This window comes from Tasmannia lanceolata, unplaced genomic scaffold (genome assembly GCF_043159265.1).
Source record: "Tasmannia lanceolata isolate RefF3 unplaced genomic scaffold, GAP_Taslan_0.1 ptg000023l, whole genome shotgun sequence".
Lineage (NCBI taxonomy): Eukaryota > Viridiplantae > Streptophyta > Magnoliopsida > Canellales > Winteraceae > Tasmannia > Tasmannia lanceolata.
Genome location: NW_027518700.1, coordinates 12,226,564 through 12,248,464, shown reverse-complemented (window position 1 = coordinate 12,248,464; position 21,901 = coordinate 12,226,564). Strand labels below are relative to the sequence as shown.

Genomic DNA, 21,901 nt, shown 5'->3' with positions numbered 1-21,901 from the left:
TGGAATGCTGGTCACTGTAGTTCAAGAATAATTTATCCTTTTTCCGCCATTCATCCTTACCTAGCATCTTGAACTGATCCATGCAATTCTGTCCAACATGATGATGGATGTGTGGATGTCAAATATAGTGATCTTGTGAAGCCCAAGACTGATATGTCAATTCATATATATTGATAATTGAATATCTATTCCAGTTTATATGATCTTAAATAACGAGTTTAGACTTAAGAATATTTAAAATCAATTCCATCCCTCTTTTCAGCCGCGGAAAGAAAGAAACATAGAAACATATCTGGACAGACAATAGAGAAGCGTACTAGACAATAATTCTTAAAAAACAGCCTCTTCAAAAAAAAAAAAAAAAAAAAAAAAAAAAAAAAAAAAATTCTTAAAAAACATACAAACATATCTAGACAGACAGTAGAGAAACATAATTCACAATAATTCTTAAAGTCGAGGGAAGATATAAAGGATGTGGTTAATGTTCATATTTGCAGGATGTATGGGTGACCATTGACCTACGTATCCTTTTTTTTTTTTTTGAATTATTTGACCTATGTACTGTTAAATATCGAACAACCTAGTATACTCTAATACCAATATTGCCTTTCTACTCTGAAGCATATATCCTTCTAGGCTAGCTATTGATACAATTTATTGGTTAATTTACTGGCTGTTTTACCTCAACATTTTCAATCCATGCCCAATGTGTATTCTTTTTGCAAACACGAGTGATCTTCCTGAAATATACAAGTTGTTGGTTTTCATTTAAATTCCTTTAATGTGGACTAAACTGATTTCTTCATTGCTCTGGAGATGAAGGAATTGTATTGAAAGACCTAGGTTATAAATTGGGACCGCGTATCGGATTGTTGGTTTTCATTTAAATTCCTTTCTCATGGACTAAACTGATTTCTTCACTGCTCTAGAGATGAAGGAATTGTATTGAAAGACCTAGGTTCTAAATGGGAACCTGGAGATCGGAGTGGAAAGTGGTTAAAGTTGAAGCCTGATTACATACACGCTGGTTCCGATTTGGATGTTCTAATAATAGGTTTGCCGATTTTATCTGTTACATATTTTATGCTTGTACTTTTATGCTGTCTTCTAAGTTACGCTTGTCATTTCATTTGTGCTTTTGTTAATAGGAGGATACTTTGGCTCTGGGCGTCGTGGTGGGGAGGCGAGTCACTTATCATTCTCCTAAGCTCTTTGGGAAATTCTAGTATCATTTTCCCAAAGGGAGAAAGGTCATCCTTTGCCCCTAGAGTCGTGCAAACCTTGAGACTGAGACAACAAAGGTTATTGTTGGTTAGGCATGGGTTCCACTGTTTGCACCACTCCAAGGGTGAAGGATAATGCTTCTTCTCTTCTGGATATCACCATTGTTCTCTTTCTTTTCTTCTTATGTATTTTGTGTTCCCATCTAAAACAATTTTCAAATTGTTTTTTTATTAATTTCAGGTAGCTCAGTTTTTGATGGGTCTTGCAGAGCGCTCAACCCCTGATACCTACCCAAACCGGTAATTAACTTTTGTTTAAATGTTTGTGCATAACGAGCAAATCGTTACGTATAATGCCTCATAATTAGCCATCAAGATTTTCAATAAAATAGTGGTGTATTTTCTGACCACATGCTTTCCTCAATTGAAACCATGAACATGGTTTTATATATAAATAAGAAATTGGGGTGATGTTACTAGGGTTTATCTATGCTTATTTAACTCAAATTCCTATTAATAAAGTTATTTCTTTTTTTTTTACAGCCAAACGGATATATGTTTGAATGTAGGAGATACATCTCTAATATTTGGTTTGCCATCTGTGTGAAGTGATTAAAGTCAGGTGCTTGTGATCCAAGAAACAACTCTGCTGCTCATGAATCACAGATCCTGCTCTAAACCTTTCTTGAAACTGCTCTTGATCGGATCTCAGATCTAATATTTTTGTGACTTAAGATGAGAAAATAATAGCACCTAGAATTATGCAGCATTGACTATTTTTAGGTTTTGCACAAAAATGGACAAAATGATGTCCAATAATTGTATGTGACGTGTCTACCTTCTTTTTTGTCAATTGCCACCAAACATAAGAATATGTCTTTGTTGCTTAAATGCTAGCATGGATTGGAGCAACCTTTTAAACGTTCATGCAACAATACTAGTCTATTTAGGTTGAATTGAAATGTGGAAAGTGCATTTTGCGGCTGTCCTAATATTATTGGCTAATCAATTTTATTGTACTTTTTCCTCTAATATCGTGGCTTATCTGTTGTTCTAAATGCACTTGAGATGCTAATGATGCTAGAATATTTCTGGCAGATTTATTTCATTTTGTAGAGTGGGTACTGGCCTTTCTGATGAAGAACTCGATGTTATCATTACGAAATTGAAGCCCTATTTCAGGTACATTTTATAACATTTTTGTTTTATACTTTGAAGTGGTTCTTATGCTTATTGTGGAAATTTACTTAGTATTATTCGTTAGAATGACACGTCTTTAATATCTAGAATAAAAATGAATTTCATTAGTCATTCCATATCATTCAATTAAGATATTTTAAGAAATGTTTTCTAGTCTCTAGTGGACATCTTAGTAGGATTTGAACCCAGATTACATTTTGACCATTTGTCGTAGAAAAAAGAAGGAACTGATGCTATAGGATTCCCAAGAAATTCTTTGATTTCTACCCCATTCTCTATACTATCAATAGGATCATTTATAAAAAGTCTCACACACACATTCTGGAAATATTGAAGCAACGAAATTCCACGGTCGAACTGTCAGAATTTTGCTTAACCACCCCTTGATCACTTATACTACGCCAAACATCTGAGTGGATTTTCAACTAAAGTGGAATATCACATATCTAGTTTTGAACATCAAGCATGCAATAGATGCAAAACTCCGCATCGGATCCTCAATTGACGAAGGCGATGTCGACCATCAACAATAGACGCACCATTTAGTGCCCTCTGACAACCCTAGAAAATTACGTCACTGCTCACGTGAACAGTGCAGCGGTATTGTTCAACAATAACCTTTTTTTTTAAAGTTTGGAAGAAAATAAAGATAAAGTGAAAGAGAAAAAAAGATGAGAATGTAAAAACCCTAGGGCTCTGATACCGTAAAAATGTGAGAGATAGAGAGAAAAGATTAGACTACTCTTATGTAACTCAGTGAACTACTAACATACGTTAACAGTTAAAAGGCTACAAAATCCGGAAATAGTTTTAAATCAACTAAATATATCGGAAGATAATGCATTCATTCAATAAACATACACACCATGAACCATTTCAAGAAGAATAAAAAAAAACTCACACACCATGAATTCTTATTAATGAGACATCTGTATTTTTGTTATTTATTCTACAGCTATTTTGTTTTTATATGTTTGATTGTAGGGGTTCAGGTCACTATGCATCTTTGAAGCTGGAAGCACACACATATAGATACATAGATTATATATGCTTTAATCGAAAGATAAATGGATAAATATGATGGTATGACGTTTATATCATGCAGTTTTATGTTATCAGGAAAAATGAGTACCCAAAGAAGAAGGCACCAAGCTTTTATGAAGTAACAAATAATTCAAAGGAGAGACCAGATGTTTGGATTGACAGCCCTGAAAAGTTAGCAGACCATCATTCTCTTCTTTTCTCTAAAAAGAAAGATTAATGTGTTTGCATAAATTGATGTATCTTTTACGGATTTGCAGATCGATCATACTTTCCATTACTTCCGATATCCGAACAATAAAGTCAACGGTATAGTTTGGGACTGGGGGCTATTTGACTTTATCTTTCCTTGTCGGACTTAACAGACAATACTTTGTAGTTCAGTTATTGTGGATTGCGTTTGTCACATCTTGTAACCTATGTGACAAATATCGTTCTCGGGAATTTCTCGGCAAAGGGAAAATCTCTGGATATATTAATTTTTCTTTATTTTTTAGGGTTTATATCAGGGAAAAAATGATAAAATAAAGTTATTTAAATATTATAAAATATATAAATTAAGAAAGAAAATAAAAATTTCATGAAATTTTGTAAAAATTTCAGGATATTATCATGATAAATGAAAATATCTCTATATATTTTTAATTCTCAGGATTATATCAGGATTTTGTCGTTTTACTAAAATATAGCTATAAAATCGCTATATTTTGAAAATATCGGAGATGTTTGTGACAGCTTGTAACCATTTAGTATTCTTATAATGATTTTCTTTTCTGTTTTTCAACTGAAATTGGCATTGCCTTTTTCTAGGTGTTTGGCGCACCATACAGTTTGAGATTCCCACGCATTGACCGGGTGAGATATGACAAACCCTGGCATGAGTGCCTCGATGTACAATGTAAGCATTCCGTCACCTCAAAGAAAATCTACATGGCTTCTCTTGGTTGACGTCTTCCTAACTTCTCCGACGGTTTTGTAATGATTATTTAAAGGGAAAATCATTAAAAAAATGCAAAGTTTATGCGAAATTGTGAACAAAGGGTGGACATTTCAAATCTATAAAAAAAGGGCTGTCAGGTACGAAAATAGACCATTTAGGACGAAAATACCCCCCCTTGCTTTTTCCGACAAAACAATGGGGTATCCTTCTGGCTTAAATTCGGAAGTCCGAATAATTGTTTGGAAGTCCGAGTCGGACTTCAGAACCAAAATTCGGAAGTCCGAACGGAGACAGTAGAATGGGTTATGCTTCTAGATTATATTCGGAAGTCCGACGGTGACTTCCGAACCACATTTTATACTCCGGAACCACTAGGGAACCACATTTTATACCTCGGAACCACATTTTATACCGCAAAACCACTAGGGAACCACATCTTATACCACGAAACCACATTTTCTACCCCGGAACCACTAGGGAACGACATTTTATACCCCGGAACCACTAGGGAACCACATCTTATGCCACAGAACCACTAGGGAACCACATTTTATACCTTGGAACCACTAGGGAACGACATTTTCTACCCGGGAACCACTAGGGAACCACATTTTATACCTTGGAACCACTCTTGGAACCACTTAACACCTCGAAACAACTATAGTATGGTTCCCAAGTGGTTCCGAAGCCTATGTAATGGTTCCAAAAGGTTTAAAATATTCACGATCAGTTTTAAAATACTATTAGAATGTCACAATCACAAGTAGCACTCTTGGTACCATAATTTAGACTCTTGGAACCACTTAACACCTCGGAACAACTATAATATGGTTCCGAAGTGGTTCCGGAGCCTATGTAATGGTTCCAAAAGGTTTAAAACACTCATGATCAATTTCAAAATACTATTAGAATGTCCCAATCACAAGTAGCACTCTTGGAACCATCATTTAGACTCTTGGAACCACTTAACACCTCGGAACAACTATAATATGGTTCCCAAGTGGTTCCGGAGCCTATGTAATAATTCTAAAAGGTTTAAAACATTCATGATCAGTTTTAAAATACTATTAGAATGTCACAATCACAAGTAACACTCTTGGTACCATAATTTAGACTCTTGGAACCACTTAACACCTCGGAACAACTATAATATGGTTCCCAAGTGGTTCCGGGGCCTATGTAATGGTTCCAAAAGGTTTAAAACACTCATGATCAGTTGCAAAATACTATTAGAATGTCCCAATCACAAATAGTACTCTTGGAACCATCATTTAGACTCTTGGAACCACTTAACACCTCAGAACAACTATAATATGGTTCCCAAGTGGTTCCGGAACCTATGTAATGGTTCCAAAAGGTTTAAAACACTCATGATCAGTTTCGAAACCAATTTTATACTATTAGAATGTCCCCATCACAAGTAGCACTCTTGGAACCATAATTTAGACTCTTGGAACCACTTAACACCTCAGAACAACTATAATATGGTTCCCAAGTGGTTCCGGAGACTATGTAATTTTTCCAAAATGTTTAAAACACTCATGATCAGTTTCAAAACCAATTTCATACTATTATAATGTCCCAATCACAAGTAGCACTCTTGGAACCATAATTTAGACTCTTCGAACCACTTAACACCTCGGACTCGGAACAACTATAATATGGTTCCCTAGTGGTTCCGGGGCCTATGTAATGGTTCCAAAGGTTTAAAACACTCATGATCAGTTTCAAAACCAATTTCATACTATTAGAATGTCCCCATCACAAGTATCACTCTTGGAACCATAATTTAGACATATTTGAAGCTATGTTTATCACCCAAATAGTTTAGTAAGTAATGGTATTTTTTTTTGGGAAATGTTGTCTACACTACTGTATTTTGATGAGGGCACTCCTCACTTAATTAAAAGTACGGTATGGCCCCCACATAGGATGATCCAAACCGTCCATTAGATGGGCCACAACCTAAATGGTTTGTCCCAAAAATCATTTCCATGGGTTGATCCTAACCCTCTGATCTATAGAGGGTTAGGATCAACCCTCTAACATTCTGATCGGAGGGTTAGGATCAACTTATGGAAATGCTTTTTGGGGCACAACCTATTTAGGCTGTGGCCCATCTAATGGACGGCTTGGATCATCCTATGGTGTGGGCCATACAGTACTTTTAATAAAGTGAGGAGTGTCCTCATCAAAATACGGTAGTGAGGATAACATTTCCCATTTTTTTTCCAAAGAACAATGGCTGTTTTTTACGTTGGCAATGGCTGTTTTTCATCAACCCAGGTATTGGCAATGGCTGTTTCTCACGTTGGAACTTGCTTGGGGAAGAAGAAAGAAAAGAAAAGGTGGTAGGTGAAATTGCTTAGGGATTAGATCCTACATAGTTGGTGGGAAAAAGCAAAAGGGGGGGGGGGGGGGGTGTATTTTCGTCCTAAATGGTCTATTTTCGTACATGACAACCCTTTTTTTATAGATTTGAAATGTCCACCCTTTGTTCACAATTTAGCATAAACTTTGCATTTTTTTAATAATTTTCCCTTATTTAAATGTCAGCCATTCTTTACAATTTTTTATATCTTTGAATATAATTTTATTTCAGCATTTGTTGTCTTGGTACACTCAAGCAATGGTAATACACAGAGAAACATATCATGGAGACTTGAAATTATTTACACATCAGCCATTCTTTACAATTTTGATTATTTTTTAATATAATTTTATTTCAGCATTTGTTGACTTGACAATTTTGATTATGTTTTAATATAATTTTATTTCAGCATTTGTTGACTTGGTGCACTCAAGCAATGGTAATACACAAAGAGAAACAGACCATGGAAGCTTACAAGATCATAAATCAAAACGCACTAAAAAGGGAGAGAAGTCCACATCTGTTGTCCCTGCTCATTTCATTCGGACTGATGTCTCTGGCATTAAGGAAACAACATACATATTTACGAACATGATGTTTTGTATCCTCTGAATAAAGCCACTTCTATTCCCAATCTTTTATCAGGTTCTTCCTGTTCCTTTTTCTCCGAAGAAATAGGAAGAGTAAATGATGATGACGCCTGATATATTTCCCGTGGCATCAACTTATTTCGTGTACATTGTACGGTTTACCCACTTTAATTTTCTTATATCCTAATCATGGCTATTTTATTTGTTTCATTCCCTTTATTTTATAATCTGGTAATGCCCATTTATATGACATTCTTTAAAAAGGAATTTGGATGCCAATTGTAAGGGATCCTCAAGCATTCCCTAAGCAAAAAAATGCACTTTTTGGATTACTTGGTGTGTTTGTTTGCCAAAGTAACACCAAAATCCTTAGAGATTACCAAACAACAAAAAGGTGTAATAATTGCATGTCTGGTGACGTGGCCTCACTTCTTTTTCCATATGAAATATCTCAAAAAAGATGAGATTTCATAGGTAATCCTCCTCTCCCCTCTCTCTCTCTCTAACTTTTTCTCGATCTCTCCCTCTCCTGGTTAACTTGCATCCAAACATAATAAAGATCATGGTTTTCCCAAGGTTTGCATGACATCCAAAATCCTGCTTCCCTAAAGAATGCTTAAGCATCCAAACAGAGCCTTACGTAGTCGCGTCCTTCATATATATTTTTATCTTGTTTAGTATATCCATGAGAAACTACCTAATTCCTTGATTTGCATAGACTTTGTCAATGTTCCTCCTTCCTACTCGGTTGATTCTTTACATAAAATGGTGGTCGAGAATGGGGGGACTTTCTCGATGAATCTAAATGACTCGGTTACACACTGTATCGCAGCTGAGAGAAAAGGTTTGACTGTCAGTTTGTACTAAAAGTTCGTATGCCGAGCACTGAAAAGTGAATAATAAAATAAGTTTGGCAGGGATCAAATATCAGGCTGCCATGCTTCGTGGAGATGTAATTCACTATTCTTGGATCTTGGATTGTTGTTCACAGAAACGTCTTCTGCATTTGCAACCGAAGTTAGTCACATCATCTATTCATTCACTTGTATTATTTTTTATTATCTTTTTTTTTTCTTTTATGCAGACTTATAATATTTCATGTAGTTGACCTTTTTTCTTTGGAAGGTACTTTCTCTTCCTTGGGGATTCCTCGAAGAACAAGCTACAAGAAGAGATTGATGAATTTTCTGATTATTACTACTGTGACCTTGATATTAGGGACCTTAAACAGGTATGTGCAGTAGCATCATATGGCACCATCTTTGTCTGTTTTGAACAATTAGTTTGTTTGTTTGTTTATTTTTTGGGTAAATTTTGGTATTTCCTGATCCAGTTTTTTTTAAAATAACCAAATTCTATATTTTATGAAATAGAGATGACACAATTAGATGTTAATTTATACAAATCTTGTAGATGCTTTCACTTTTAATATTTTGGCTCTTTTTGGTTGACTTCCACTTCTAAATCCATTCCGAACCCGATTCTCGATGATTATGCACAAATACAATACAAATTATATGAAGTTGGTCAACCGGTCAACAAAGATGCAAAATTTCAGATCTTGAATCTTTGTGACTTTCTTAATCAAATGGAATCTTTGTACTTAATTGTCGGCTAATACTGCAATTAGAAAACTGGCGGAATGTCTAGACTGCAAATATGTAAGCTCAGACAAATTGAGCCGAAATGAAGACTGTATGGTCTGTAAGGTCAAATGGTTGTATGTGTTGCATGAATACTACATTATTGAGGTACAGAACGAGTTCTCTAATCACCACCACCCTTGACCAAAACTGGGTCATATTTTTTTCTTGTCGAGTTCCCACAGACATTTTCCATTGAACAAATAAAAAATATCATTATCTGGGCTCTGCAAATGATCAGATGTAATATTTAATGCATAAAAAACATTGTAATCGACATGTAATTATCTACAAAAGAAGGATGAATATAAATTCAATTGCACATGGGATGGAACAAAATTTCCAAAACCGGTTCTCAAAATAAAGGCCACATGTATTTGATGCACTTCAGATAATTCAGAATAAGGGCATACTTTGAAGAAATGAGGCCTTCTTTCTTATAGTTACCATAATCATGTTTCCATTCTACATTCTGGTGTATCGTGACATGTTTCATGTTTTAGTCATTGATTTGCATTTTACATTCTGTCGCTTGAATCGCTGTATTTTTTGCGTATTCTGCCTTAATTAATCTAAAAAAATCATTCAAATTTCTAGTCTTGCTGTGTTGATTTATATATTTGGGCTTGATAGCGCCGAGAGTTAGTTTTGATTATTATCTATGCTTTTTTTATTCCCTCTTTAGCTGACAGTGATTTATATATTTGGGTTTGATAGACTTAAATTTGTGGTTGGCAGTTCCATTGACTTATATTTGTTGGGTACTTGTGTTCAATATGGATGGTAGTATTGTTAGACTTTACCAAACATGGATTTTAGATGAATTGAATTATTACTAGACTTGGCTGCATCATTTGGGCTTGGGCTTATCTGTTTTAAGTTTATAACCACTACGATTTTGTCGCAGTAAAATGTCTGAGCTCTGAGCCTATAATATCTTTGCATGATATCTTATAAATCCAAAATTAAACTTCTATGTGCCATCCATACATCACATTTCAAAAAGTTGTCGTGTCAGGACACACAACATGTCTGCACTGCTATTGGGAAAAGAAAGATAATATATATGTAGGAAAAATGGTATTTCCACCCCTCCTTTTCCAACTTCTCCACCCCCTTTCGTTTGTCTTTCCATATAAATGACTTCATTTTTCAGGAAAAGCCAAGCAAAAGGCGTGGAATTGCTGGTAAATGGGGTGGAAATATCATTTCCTGTACACATACATATACACACATACATCAGCTTCTCCATCCCCTTTCCTTTGTGTTTTCATAGAAATGACTTCATTTTCAAGAAAAGCCAAGCATAGGGGGTGGAAATGCTGCTAAATAGGGTGGAAATATCATTTCCCATACACATACGTACATACATATTTGATATTTATCTTTTTTTTGGTACAATTCATATACTATATTTTCAATGTATTTTTATTATTAAAATACATTTTTTGTTATGCTTTACTAATTAATATTTATGTAATGATGGGTCTTCAAGTATATTGGGTTTTCTAGGTCACCAAGTTTGATACCTCATTTCACTGTCTGACACTGACATGCATGTCGGTCCCTGATACTCTAAGTTACGTAGACTAAACTGGTGATTTTTGTTGACTTCAAGCCGTACGAATAGCTTCAAGCCTTAGCATTCAGATGGGTTCCCATTCCTTCCAAAAATTCACTAGACTGAAATTAAATTGTCTTTTTGGTTGGTTTTACCAGCTCTTTAGCAACATGGATGGTTTTGCATACCCCAAAGGTATTGAGTATTATAAAAAGAAGTACTGTGCAATGGAGAATTTGTGTCTGCTTCAGGGTTGCTGCATTTACTTCCACCATTCAATACACTCAGCGTAAGGTCCCATCTTCTCCTTTCTTCATCTCTTCTTGTTTCCTTGAGATCAATGAATGAGAAAATCAACTGCTGTGTATGCATAAGGTAGCATGCAAGGTTTAAAATTTCGGTTCCGGTTTCGGATCTAGCCGAAACATAAATTTCGGCCTAAATTCGGTAAAAGAAAAAAAGCAAATTTCATTAATGTGCCGAAATTTTGGAAAAAAAAAATTAAAAAATTACATTTTCCCTAAATTTTGGCTGAAATTACTATAAATTTCAGCTGAAATTTTGGAGTCTGGCCGAAATTTCGGATTTTGGTGGGTTTCGGTTTCGGTCCCAACCGAAATCTGAAATTTAGGCCGAAATTTCAGATTTCGGTTGCATGTACAACATCATTTCCCATATTTTATTCCAAGGCTTTTGTTACTTGGACTGACATGAATCTTGTAAATGAAGAGATATGGATTCCAAATTTTTATTGGAGCTGTCATTGAGGAGGATAAAACTTGAAGTCTCTATGCATGGCGGTGTAATCAGCAACATTCTTTCATGTGCTACTCATTTGGTAGCCTTTTCAGTAACGGAGTTGAATGTGGACTTCGATACAATATGCAAAAGGTATGAAAGTGGGGTTTCGATAAAACAAGTTTTTATTAAATTTGAGCTTGTAGTTCTTTGCTTTCTGCTTGCATTTAAAAAACAGTGGGCTCCATTTCATGGTGTCCACCCACAAACTGGCAATGCAAATATGATTCTAATATGGATGCCCTGATGCAATTTAATGTAGATCTGATTGTAGTATACAATTGATTATAATGTACATGTTTTTACGCCTGGGATCCATCCCTGGGGTGACGTGCCTGGCTTCGTGCCTAGCTGCAGCCTGTAGGCGGCGCCCGAGAGGGGAGAGAGTGCTGGCGGTAGTGGAAGGAGGGATGATCTTAGCCAAAGAAGAGAGAGAGGATAAAGAAAGAAAGGGAACAATAAGGGAGGATTGTTGCTCCCTTAAAGAGGGGATAGAAAAGAGAGAGAAGAAAAGGGAAGGGATGCAAGGAAAGAGAAGAGAGAGGGTTGATCCTCCCTAATTTTGAGGTGAAAAAGATGATTACTCACCCCAAGAAAAATATTTCAAAACCATGGCGGTAGGTTTGATGGGTTCTAGGAACTAGAGGGATATTCTTCCTGGGGACTGGATTTGTTATGGTTGTCGGTATCATAATTTTAGGAGACGGGAGCGATGCCAGAGATGCAATCAGACAAAAAATGCAAGGAAACATCATAGTATGGTGGCTGAAAGGGTGGATGTATCGAAGCATCAGATATGGCCGGATTCTGTCACCATCGATGTCATAAACAAAGATGGTTTTCCCAAGGTCATTATAACTGGTAAGGAGGTTGAGAAGAGAAATGAACTCTTCAAAACTTGCCTTATTGGCAAGGTTAAATCGGAAAAATGGTCTTGGGTTCAGATGTGGAAATGGGCTAAATGGTTTTGGAACAAACCGAATCTTCCGGAACCTTATATCCTTAATGCAAGGGAAATATTGTTACAGTTCGAAACTGAATCCCAAGCCGTAGCCAACTTCAAAAGGGGAGCCCAAGCATGCGGAAACTTCCTCCTATCCCTATGTCCTTGGCACCCGGCACATCAGACGGGTGCTAAAGCCATCTGGATTCGGTTCTATGGGATTCCCCTTCATGCGTAGGCCTACTCAACTTTTGAAGCTTTGGGAGGCGTTTTTGGCTCTGTTATGGAGATTAAAACAGTCGGGAAAAATGATCAGTGTATGGAGTACGCCTCCGCAAAAGTTTTTACGTCAGAATGGAGGTTCATACGTTCTTACGTGCGATTAAAGGTGGAGGACAGATGGTCCTCTATTAGCGTGGTTGGTGACCACTTTGATGAATTAAAAATGGGAGTCAAACATTTTTGTTAAAGTATAAAAGATAAATAACGCCTTTCTCCAACAGCTTAAGCTTTTGGAGAAGTTGGTAAGTTAACATGGTATCAGAGCCAGGTTTTGAGTTCAAACCTCCCGAATAGCAAAACTCCACATGCGATGGTGGCCCAAAGTGGGACCACATGTGCCACGTGTTTGCCAAGTGGGCCACACGTGCGGGGGAGTGTTAAAGTATAAAAGATAAATAATGCTTTTCTCCAACAGCTTAAGCTTTTGGAGAAGTTGGTAAGTTAACAATTTTGATACTAACATGGATCATTTTCCTTTCGATTTGGAGGACACCATGGCGAAGCGAACAGGTGTCGGGGAAAAATGGTTTACAGAACTTGAAAAGGTAGTGAACAACAGCTCTAATCGTGGTCTTTCTTTTTTTGGTGATCTTGCAAGGAAGATGACGGACAAACCGTTGATTGAAACTAGAAAACAATCGAACGGTGTGGATGTATCAACGGATTACTATTGGAACACAGCAAGACAGAGAAAGGGCAAAGGTTTAGCCATCGATCATCATCAGGAGTCAGGGTATGAACACTATCCTGACGTAAATTCAAATTTCAACAGGGACCCTTCGCTGGAGGAAAAAACCTAGGGTGGTATGGAATTTTGGGCTGGTGGGGATGCTTGGAATGGAGCCATTGGATGAATCAAATCATAATCGGCTCGAGGGTGGGGCACGCACACTCAATCGCGGCAACCACAAGGCTGGCGATAAGCATCAAATCACAAATGGGGCGACACGTCAAGGGTCTCATACATTGGGGACACGTGCTTCAGATCAAATGGAACACGTCGCAACAAGGGGGACACGCATCTTTGATCAAAGAGATCACGTTGCTCCAAAGATGCCTTGTAACAGACGTAACCTCCAAAAAGAGGGCACACTGTCTCAAGTCCTAAAAGGAAGAGAGGACAGGAGGCATGATATTAGTTTTGTTCGATCAGAGGATGGACCACATGGTGCTAAAGTTTTTGGCAGTGTGAATAGGTGGCAGTCATCGGAGGCTTATCTTTTGCATGATGGACATATGGGGACCATGTACTATCGCCATCGAAAATTCGAAAAGAACAGGGAAGTGAAAACGGTTGTCTCTAATAGATTTAGCCGGTTAAAGAAAAGAATTAAACTGTCAGGTGTAGGTCAAAGGAGGGGCTCTCAATATGGCGCCTAACATTCCGGTAATATACCGGAGGGGCAATCAGAAGTCGTTTCAATGAACTCCTATACAAACTACGGGGTGAGAGTATAAAGGTGGCCAAAGGAACAGAACTAATAGCTTATGAATCTCCTACGAGAGAGGAGATCGCTCAAGAATTCTTGAAGTTGCAATCTAAAAAACAGAGGGAGCACGGAGTAGCCCCCGAGACTGAAGTTGAAGCCGTCGGGACTCTCTCACCTATGGAAGCGGTGGATCTTGAACAAGAGGACACTCCGGATATGGAACCAAAGAAAATTATTGAAGATCTAGTGCTCGTCGAAGAATCTGGGTCTGTGTCTGAGAATCAGGCCCAAAATGACCCGTCTAAGACCAGCGATGGTGATAGCAGTCAAAGGTTGATTGATCGCAAGGCGAAGGACGGGGTGTCTGAAACTATCCAGGAATTGTCGGAACTGGACAGTCATAAAAAAATTAACGTAACGATGTCCAAGGCAAGAGTTCCTGGCCAACCGAGTGAGGAATTTACCTCGCAAGAAAGACGTAAGAGGGTGACTTGGAACATACTGGATGATATTGAAATAAGGGAGGGGCCTAGGAGAACGAGTAGGAAGTATACGAAAAAGGGAAACAGGGAGGTCCGGGCTTTGACTTAGCCTCGGTGAATCATCCTCGGGTAAAATCTGTGCCGTTTGGAAGCTCGATTTTTGAAATATTAGGGGTGATAAACATAACATGTGTAATGTATGGAATAGGCGTCATCCTACGGAATTGGAATGAGGCCATATGGGAAAGGAAAATAGTCGAAAAGAAAACTCCAAAATGGGAAGCACCACGGGAGGTTGGATGAAACTCATTTTTCATGGCAGCTTTATAGGCAGCCCGAGTAGGGCGGGTGTCGGAGGCGTGATCCGGGACAACTGCGGGAGGATTGTGATATCTTATTCGGGACCGGTGGAACATGCGATGCAAATGAGGCTCTGAGATTAGAGCTCTTCTGTTTGGGCTGAAATGGTTTGCAGCATCTAATTACAACCAACTAATTGTTGAAGGTGATTCTCCAAATGCAATTGCTCAAACCACAAAGACCATGGCGCCTTCATAACTACATTGTGGAAGTGTGGGATTTGGTTTGCCTTATTTGCCCGAAGGTTAAACATAGGAGGCTGTCAGCTAACGAAACGGCAGACGCATTGGCATTAACAAGGAGTAATGTTTTGGCGGAGATATCAGTTCACACTGTGTAAAATAATATGGGGAACGTACTAGGATACTATTGTAACCTTTTTCATTTTTAGGCAATGTATTGGATCGATGATATGATTGTTCCTCGCCTTGGGGATGCTTTCATCCTACTCTTTCTGGATTAATAAAAGTCAATTTAAAAAAATAAAATAAAATTTGTGAGGTGAAAGAAAGAAATGTGGAGAGAGAGAGAGAGAGAGAGAGAGAGAGAGAGAGAGAGAGAGAGAGAGAGAGAGAGAGAGTTGGAAGCAAGTCCTGCCGTGAGGGTGAGGGAAGTGGAAGGCAGACGCATTGGCATTAACAAGGAGTAATGTTTGGCGGAGATATCAGTTCACACTGTGTAAAATAATATGGGGAACGTACTAGGATACTATTGTAAACTTTTTCATTTTTGGGCAATGTATTGGATCGATGATATGATTGTTCCTCGCCTTGGGGATGCTTTCATCCTCCTCTTTCTGGATTAATAAAAGTCAATTTAAAAATAAAAATAAAAATTTGTGAGGTGAAAGAAAGAAATGTGGAGAGAGAGAGAGAGAGAGAGAGAGAGAGAGAGAGAGAGAGAGAGAGAGTGAGTTGGAAGCAAGTCCTGCCGTGCGGGTGAGGGAAGTGGAAGAAGTAGAAAGAGAGGGGGAAAGAGATGGGTGAAGATTGAACAGGAGGGAAGAAAGAAAGGGGAGATGGAGCGGCTATTCACCCTAGCCATGAGGGGGTAGGAGGCAAAGAGAGAACAAGAAAAACAGAGAAAGGAGGAAGAGAGGGAGCGAGAGATAGTGGTTTGAGGGCGTGCCCACTTGTTGACAATCCAATCTAGGCTTTTTTTTTTGGTTTGGGGGGGGGGGGGGGGGGGGGGGGTGGTTTACAAGAGAAGGGAGTCTGGGCAAGTGAGGGGACCATAGTGGTTTGGCCAAAAGGATAAATGGGAATAATTGGGAGTTCTTTCTTTTTGAAAATGGTAATTAATTGGGAGTTTAAATGGGAATAATTGGGCAATAGAGGTTTTAAGGGGTGGGATGGTAGGAGGGCCCATGGGATTATAAGGCTTTTTAAGTGAATTTGGGCTTGTGTTTCGGTACTAGGTCATGGGTAATAAACAAGTGGATCATAGGTTGCTGTGGACATCCCCTATCTAGTACCATAAAAATGCAACTGGACTAAAATAGAACCCTAAGAAAATGTAAATAACCAAATCCATCAATAACTACTCTTAAACCAGAGACTAAATCACATCAGTTCCCCTCATGTGGGAAGAAGTAGAAATCTACAGCGCCCTGAAACAAGTCCACGCAAAGTCGTCTTAATTGTAACGCATCTACCTAGAGAACTCTATCATAGAACATCCAAGGTTTTAAATGTCGGTTTCGGCCACAACGGAAACTGAAATATTTTGGTTTCGGTGGAAATGTCGGCCGAAATCATGTAAACATTTGACAAAAATTTCGGTTTCCTTAAAATTTCCACTGAAAAGTACAAAATTTTGGTGGAAATCTTTATATTTCGCTAGAAATTTTGTAAATAAGGGTGAGAAACGAAATTTCGGATTTACAAGAGAAGGGAGTATGGGCAAGTGAGGCGACCATAGTGGTTTGGCCAAAAGGATAAATGGGAATAATTGGGAGTTCTTTCTTTTTTGAAAATGGTAATTAATTGGGAGTTTAAATGGGAATAATTGGGCAATAGAGGTTTAAAGGGGTGGGATGGTAGGAGGGCCCATGGGATTGTAAGGCTTTTTAAGTGAATTTGGGCTTGTGTTTCGGGTACTAGGTCATGGGTAATAAACAAGTGGATCATAGGTTGATGTGGACATCCCCTATCTAGTACCATAAAAATGCAACTGGACTAAAATAGAACCCTAAGAAAATGTAAATAACCAAATCCATCAATAACTACTCTTAAACCAGAGACTAAATCACATCAGTTCCCCTCATGTGGGAAGTAGAAATCTACAGCGCCCTGAAACAAGTCGACGCAAAGTCGTCTTAATTGTAACGCATCTACCTAGAGAACTCTATCATAGAACATCCAAGGTTTTAAATGTCGGTTTCGGCCACAACGGAAACTGAAATATTTTGGTTTCGGTGGAAATGTCGGCCGAAATCATGTAAACATTTGACAAAAATTTCCACTGAAAAGTACAAAATTTCGGATTTACAAGAGAAGGGAGTATGGGCAAGTGAGGCGACCATAATAGTGGTTTGGCCAAAAGGATAAATGGGAATAATTGGGAGTTCTTTCTTTTTTGAAAATGGTAATTAATTGGGAGTTTAAATGGGAATAATTGGGCAATAGAGGTTTTAAGGGGTGGGATGGTAGGAGGGCCCATGGGATTATAAGGCTTTTTAAGTGAATTTGGGCTTGTGTTTCGGGTACTAAGTTATGGGTAATAAACAAGTGGATCATAAGTTGATGTGGACATCCCCTATCTAGTACCATAAATATGCAACTGGACTAAAATAGAACCCTAAGAAAATGTAAATAACCAAATCCATCAATAACTACTCTTAAACCAGAGACCAAATCACATCCGTTCCCCTCATGTGGGAAGAAGTAGAAATCTACAGCGCCCTGAAACAAGTCGACGCAAAGTCGTCTTAATTGTAACGCATCTACCTAGAGAACTCTATCATAGAACATCCAAGGTTTTAAATGTCGGTTTCGGCCACAACGGAAACTGAAATAGTTTGGTTTCGGTGGAAATATCGGCCGAAATCATGTAAAAATGTGACAAAAATTTCGGTTTCCTTAAAATTTCCAGTGAAAAGTACAAAATTTAGGTGGAAATTTCAGTAATTTCACTGGAAATCTTTACATTTCGGTAGAAATTTTGTAAAGAAGGGTGAAAAACGAAATTTCGGCCAATTTCGGATTTACAAGAGAAGGGACTATGGGCAAGTGAGGGGACCATAGTGGTTGGCCAAAATTTCGGTGGAAATTTCAGTAATTTTGGTGGAAATCTTTACATTTCGCTAGAAATCTTTTACATTTCGGTAGAAATTTTGTAAATAAGGGTGAAAAACGAAATTTCGGATTTCGGCGAAATTTCGGGGAAATCATGTAAAAATCCAATTCAATGTAATTTCGGTTTCGGTCCAAACCGAAACCGAAATATTTCGGCATAAATTTCGGATTTCGGACAAAATTTAAAACTATGAGAACATCCTCGCCAACGAACTAGCCTCCAGTGAAATCCTTGACGGGACTCCATCTGAATGTCCATGATGTAAACTCCGGAAGATAACGAATCAATGCAGATATGCTCTGGAAAGGCTTTAAGTCATGGATGATGATATGACTCCAATTACGGACCAGTCAAGTCGAAGTAATGCCGTCATTATTCCCCAATGTTGTAGAAGTGATCTCTTAGATACTGGTTAGCTTCCAAAACATTCTATTTTCTAGATCTTTTTCTTTTTTGGCAAGTAGAAAACATTCTATTTTTATTATTTTATCCAAATAGTTTTTTTCTAGATTTTTTATTTTTTGGCATTTTTTTTGGTTTCTTTCTCTATTTTATTCTATCTTTAAAAGGCTTAATGCAATGGTATTATGTGTTGCCAATAAATTCAAATGTAACACTATAAATTCAGATGTATTTTTCTAGATTTTTCCTTTTGAAGGAATTACAGGCCACAACATGCCGGCAATATATTGTCTTCACCCTTATGTAATCAGTAGTGGGGCTGCTATTGCTCCTTGCGTGGACTAATGCTGTCTTTTCTGTAGCTTTTCACTTTCATATGGAATGTTTTTTTCTCCTACCAAAACTACCCACTTGGAGATCATCTTTTGGCTTATTTGTTTGCTTCTCTGTGTCTGGCAGTTTTCCAGCTGTGCATAGACATCTTCTATCTTCCAAAGAATTGCATGTTGTGCGGCATCAGTGGTTGGAAGATTCTTTGGAGAAGGGTAAGAGGTTGCAAGTGGATGCATATAGTTTGAAGCCCGAAAACATAGGAGAATCAAGTATTGAACAAAGGTAACCACGTGATATATATCATATTATGTGATAACACGTGCTTATAGACATGCTGCATGGTTCTTATGCATCCATACATGCATGCTAGCATAAATAAATAAATTCATTTATACAAGGTGAAAACACATACAATTATACATGTAGAGTTCATGAATACATTCATGCACATTTCTATGTTTATTGTTCCATTTTCTCGCTATCCAATGCTTTCTTGGCCACAAAAGAAAAGTAGGAAAGGTGGTACGGTGTCTACTCGAACCACATAGCTGTTCTACGTTACCAATGTTTGCAATTTTTACAAGAGGTATGCTAAAATGAAGGGCGCCCCCATTGTCCGCATGTCACCCAAGTGCCTTTACAATGGATGAAAGTCAAAGGGTATTGGATACACGTGGGTGACGTGCAGCCAATGGGGCACCCTTTCAGCTCATTTTTGCAAGGGCACCCCTCAGTTTAGCATTCCACTTTTTACAATTGCAAAGACAATAAGAAAGAAGACCAGCAAGGAGATTCTGTCCCTTTTGAAGTGACTTGTAGAAAGGGTGCTGCTATTTTTGAGTTTCTGTTGCTTATATGCATACACTATTTTTGAGTTTCTGTTGCATATATGTATACATGAACACAAATATCTGTGTGGTGCCAATCTGTCTCTGACTTTCAGCTGTAAGACATATATAAAAAATGTGATGTATTGTTTGATACAATCATTGTTCACCCAAAAACAATGACTTCTAATCAAAGACAGAAGTATTGGGGACAATCCGATATGTATCGGATTTTTTGGTGTCCAATGCATATCGTATTTCCGACACTTTAGGGTCTTTCTGAATACCTCTAAAACTTACTTGCATACATCCAAACGGTCTTGAAGTTAAATATGATTATTAGCAAATAACGGTTAATAAAGTCTTAGAAGTTGTATAATAATAGCTTTCAAAGAAGCCTTAGGCCCTTTTCATTTCAGATTGTGACAACTGACGGTGAGTGCCCCAACCGATTATTGGCCCAAAACTAAATACTAGTTTCGGCCAATAATCGGCTGGGGCCCTCAGCATCAGTTGTCACAATCTGAAACAAACAGGGCCATAGTGTCTCATTGCAAATAAGATAAATTTTAATTCATCTTATTTGGAAATAAGATCTAATTTTGGTGGCACCCAAAAATCTTATACTATGGTGGCTCATTAGTATGTTAGGATGTATACAAACAGATAATTAAACACAAATCCATGGCACACACAAAAGTATGCTTGCATATATTATTAGTACAGTTATGTCAGTCTACATAAGTCGTACAAGTTTATATATTTTGTATCATCACTTGCACCTCATCGTTTTTCCCTTTTGGAAACTATATTCTTTCATTTTTCTTTTTAGTGGACAAGAAGTGCTAGAAGCTCCTGCTACCTTGAATAATGTAGAAAAGCAGAAATTCTCATCATTTCCCGACAGACCTGAAAGGCAGAGTAGAGGCAGACCTGTCCGTACAAACGCAAAAAGAGGAAGAACGGGTTTTCAGCGAGCACGAATGACACGATCAAGGCTTGGAAATAAGCCTGCTAAAATAGATCAAAATGAGTCAGATAACAGTGTTTCATCAGATGAAATTCACGGGATGGAAAATGTTGAATTACAGAGAGAGTCTCTCAACGTTCGTGGAACTGAAATGAATGAAAAAGATGGTTCAAAGGATACAAACAGACCAGGAGATGCTAAAATGAAGGTCACCAAACAAAAGTGTTCCCGAGATGACGAACACCAAGAAGGTTCTAGTCGTGTGGATGAGATAAAATCAGAGAAAAAGATAGGCACCCAAGATGAGAGAAAGGCCGACGGGACAGTTAATCTCACTAACACTGAAGAAGAAAAGAAGGGTACCTCCCAAAAGGTGGAACTAATGGTTGATCCAGTTCAGGCTATGTTACTAGACATGATACCAAGTCTTGGTGTGAAGAAAGCTGAATCTGAAAAACCTGTTGTTGAAGATGAGAAGTCTCAAGTTGATCCTGATGCAAACCCAGCAAAAAAGAAGAAGATTAGCTACAAAGATGTTGCTGCTGAATTGCTTAAGGATTGGTAAAACTTAGAATGCTCTTTGAATATAACTGAACACATATAATCCCTAGTGCATGTTTAGTTCAAGGATAATAGCTTGGATTATATAACATTATGTTTGTCTGGCAGATATGGAATAGGCATGCATTCATATATGTAGGCCAGTAGATGGGTGGATAGATGGAATGTGAAAATAAGAAGTATACACACAACATTTGTTTTCAAACACATGACTGGAAAACAAAGGATGAGAAATTACTATTTGCATCTTCAAGAGTCAATCATTACCCCTTTGATATTAACCTTGGCTGAGTACCCATTGGAATCTGAATTTTTCTCTACCAAGTCAATAAAAAACTACATTGACAGCCTTTCTTACTAGCCCTTTTGAACTTCAAAAACACATGAATAATTCAAACTCTTGCTTTTTTGAATTCAATGAGAGTTTTTTTTTAATTAAACCCATATTTGATGAATAGTTCTTCAAGTTCTCCTATATTATTTATTGAGTTTTTATATGATGACAGACCGTCAAGACGGTACCGCCCTTGATATTTGATCCAACAGCATCCCACTTTTTAAGAGGCTGCTGTTGGATCAAATATCAAGGGTGGTACTTCTGAGGTACCACCTTCATGGGACTTGACGGTCGGGCACCATATAATTTC

At 37.7% G+C, this 21,901-nt stretch overlaps 1 protein-coding gene across 1 annotated transcript in view; it reads left to right on the top strand.

Annotated features, from left to right (window-relative positions):
* The window catches only part of ATLIG4 (DNA ligase IV), a 66,124-nt gene extending 44,622 nt beyond the window's left edge, over nt 1-21,502 (top strand). The window contains exons 13-27 of the mRNA XM_077365727.1: nt 930-1,054; nt 1,149-1,183; nt 1,465-1,523; nt 2,322-2,405; nt 3,543-3,638; nt 3,725-3,773; nt 4,275-4,362; nt 7,185-7,376; nt 8,084-8,209; nt 8,283-8,382; nt 8,491-8,596; nt 10,728-10,858; nt 11,299-11,460; nt 19,023-19,178; nt 20,556-21,502. Of these exons, the coding sequence (XP_077221842.1) occupies nt 930-1,054; nt 1,149-1,183; nt 1,465-1,523; nt 2,322-2,405; nt 3,543-3,638; nt 3,725-3,773; nt 4,275-4,362; nt 7,185-7,376; nt 8,084-8,209; nt 8,283-8,382; nt 8,491-8,596; nt 10,728-10,858; nt 11,299-11,460; nt 19,023-19,178; nt 20,556-21,258 (2,212 nt within the window). The 3' untranslated portion in view covers nt 21,259-21,502. The remainder of the gene's footprint in view (nt 1-929; nt 1,055-1,148; nt 1,184-1,464; nt 1,524-2,321; nt 2,406-3,542; nt 3,639-3,724; nt 3,774-4,274; nt 4,363-7,184; nt 7,377-8,083; nt 8,210-8,282; nt 8,383-8,490; nt 8,597-10,727; nt 10,859-11,298; nt 11,461-19,022; nt 19,179-20,555) is intronic.
* Nucleotides 21,503-21,901: the final 399 nt, after the last annotated feature.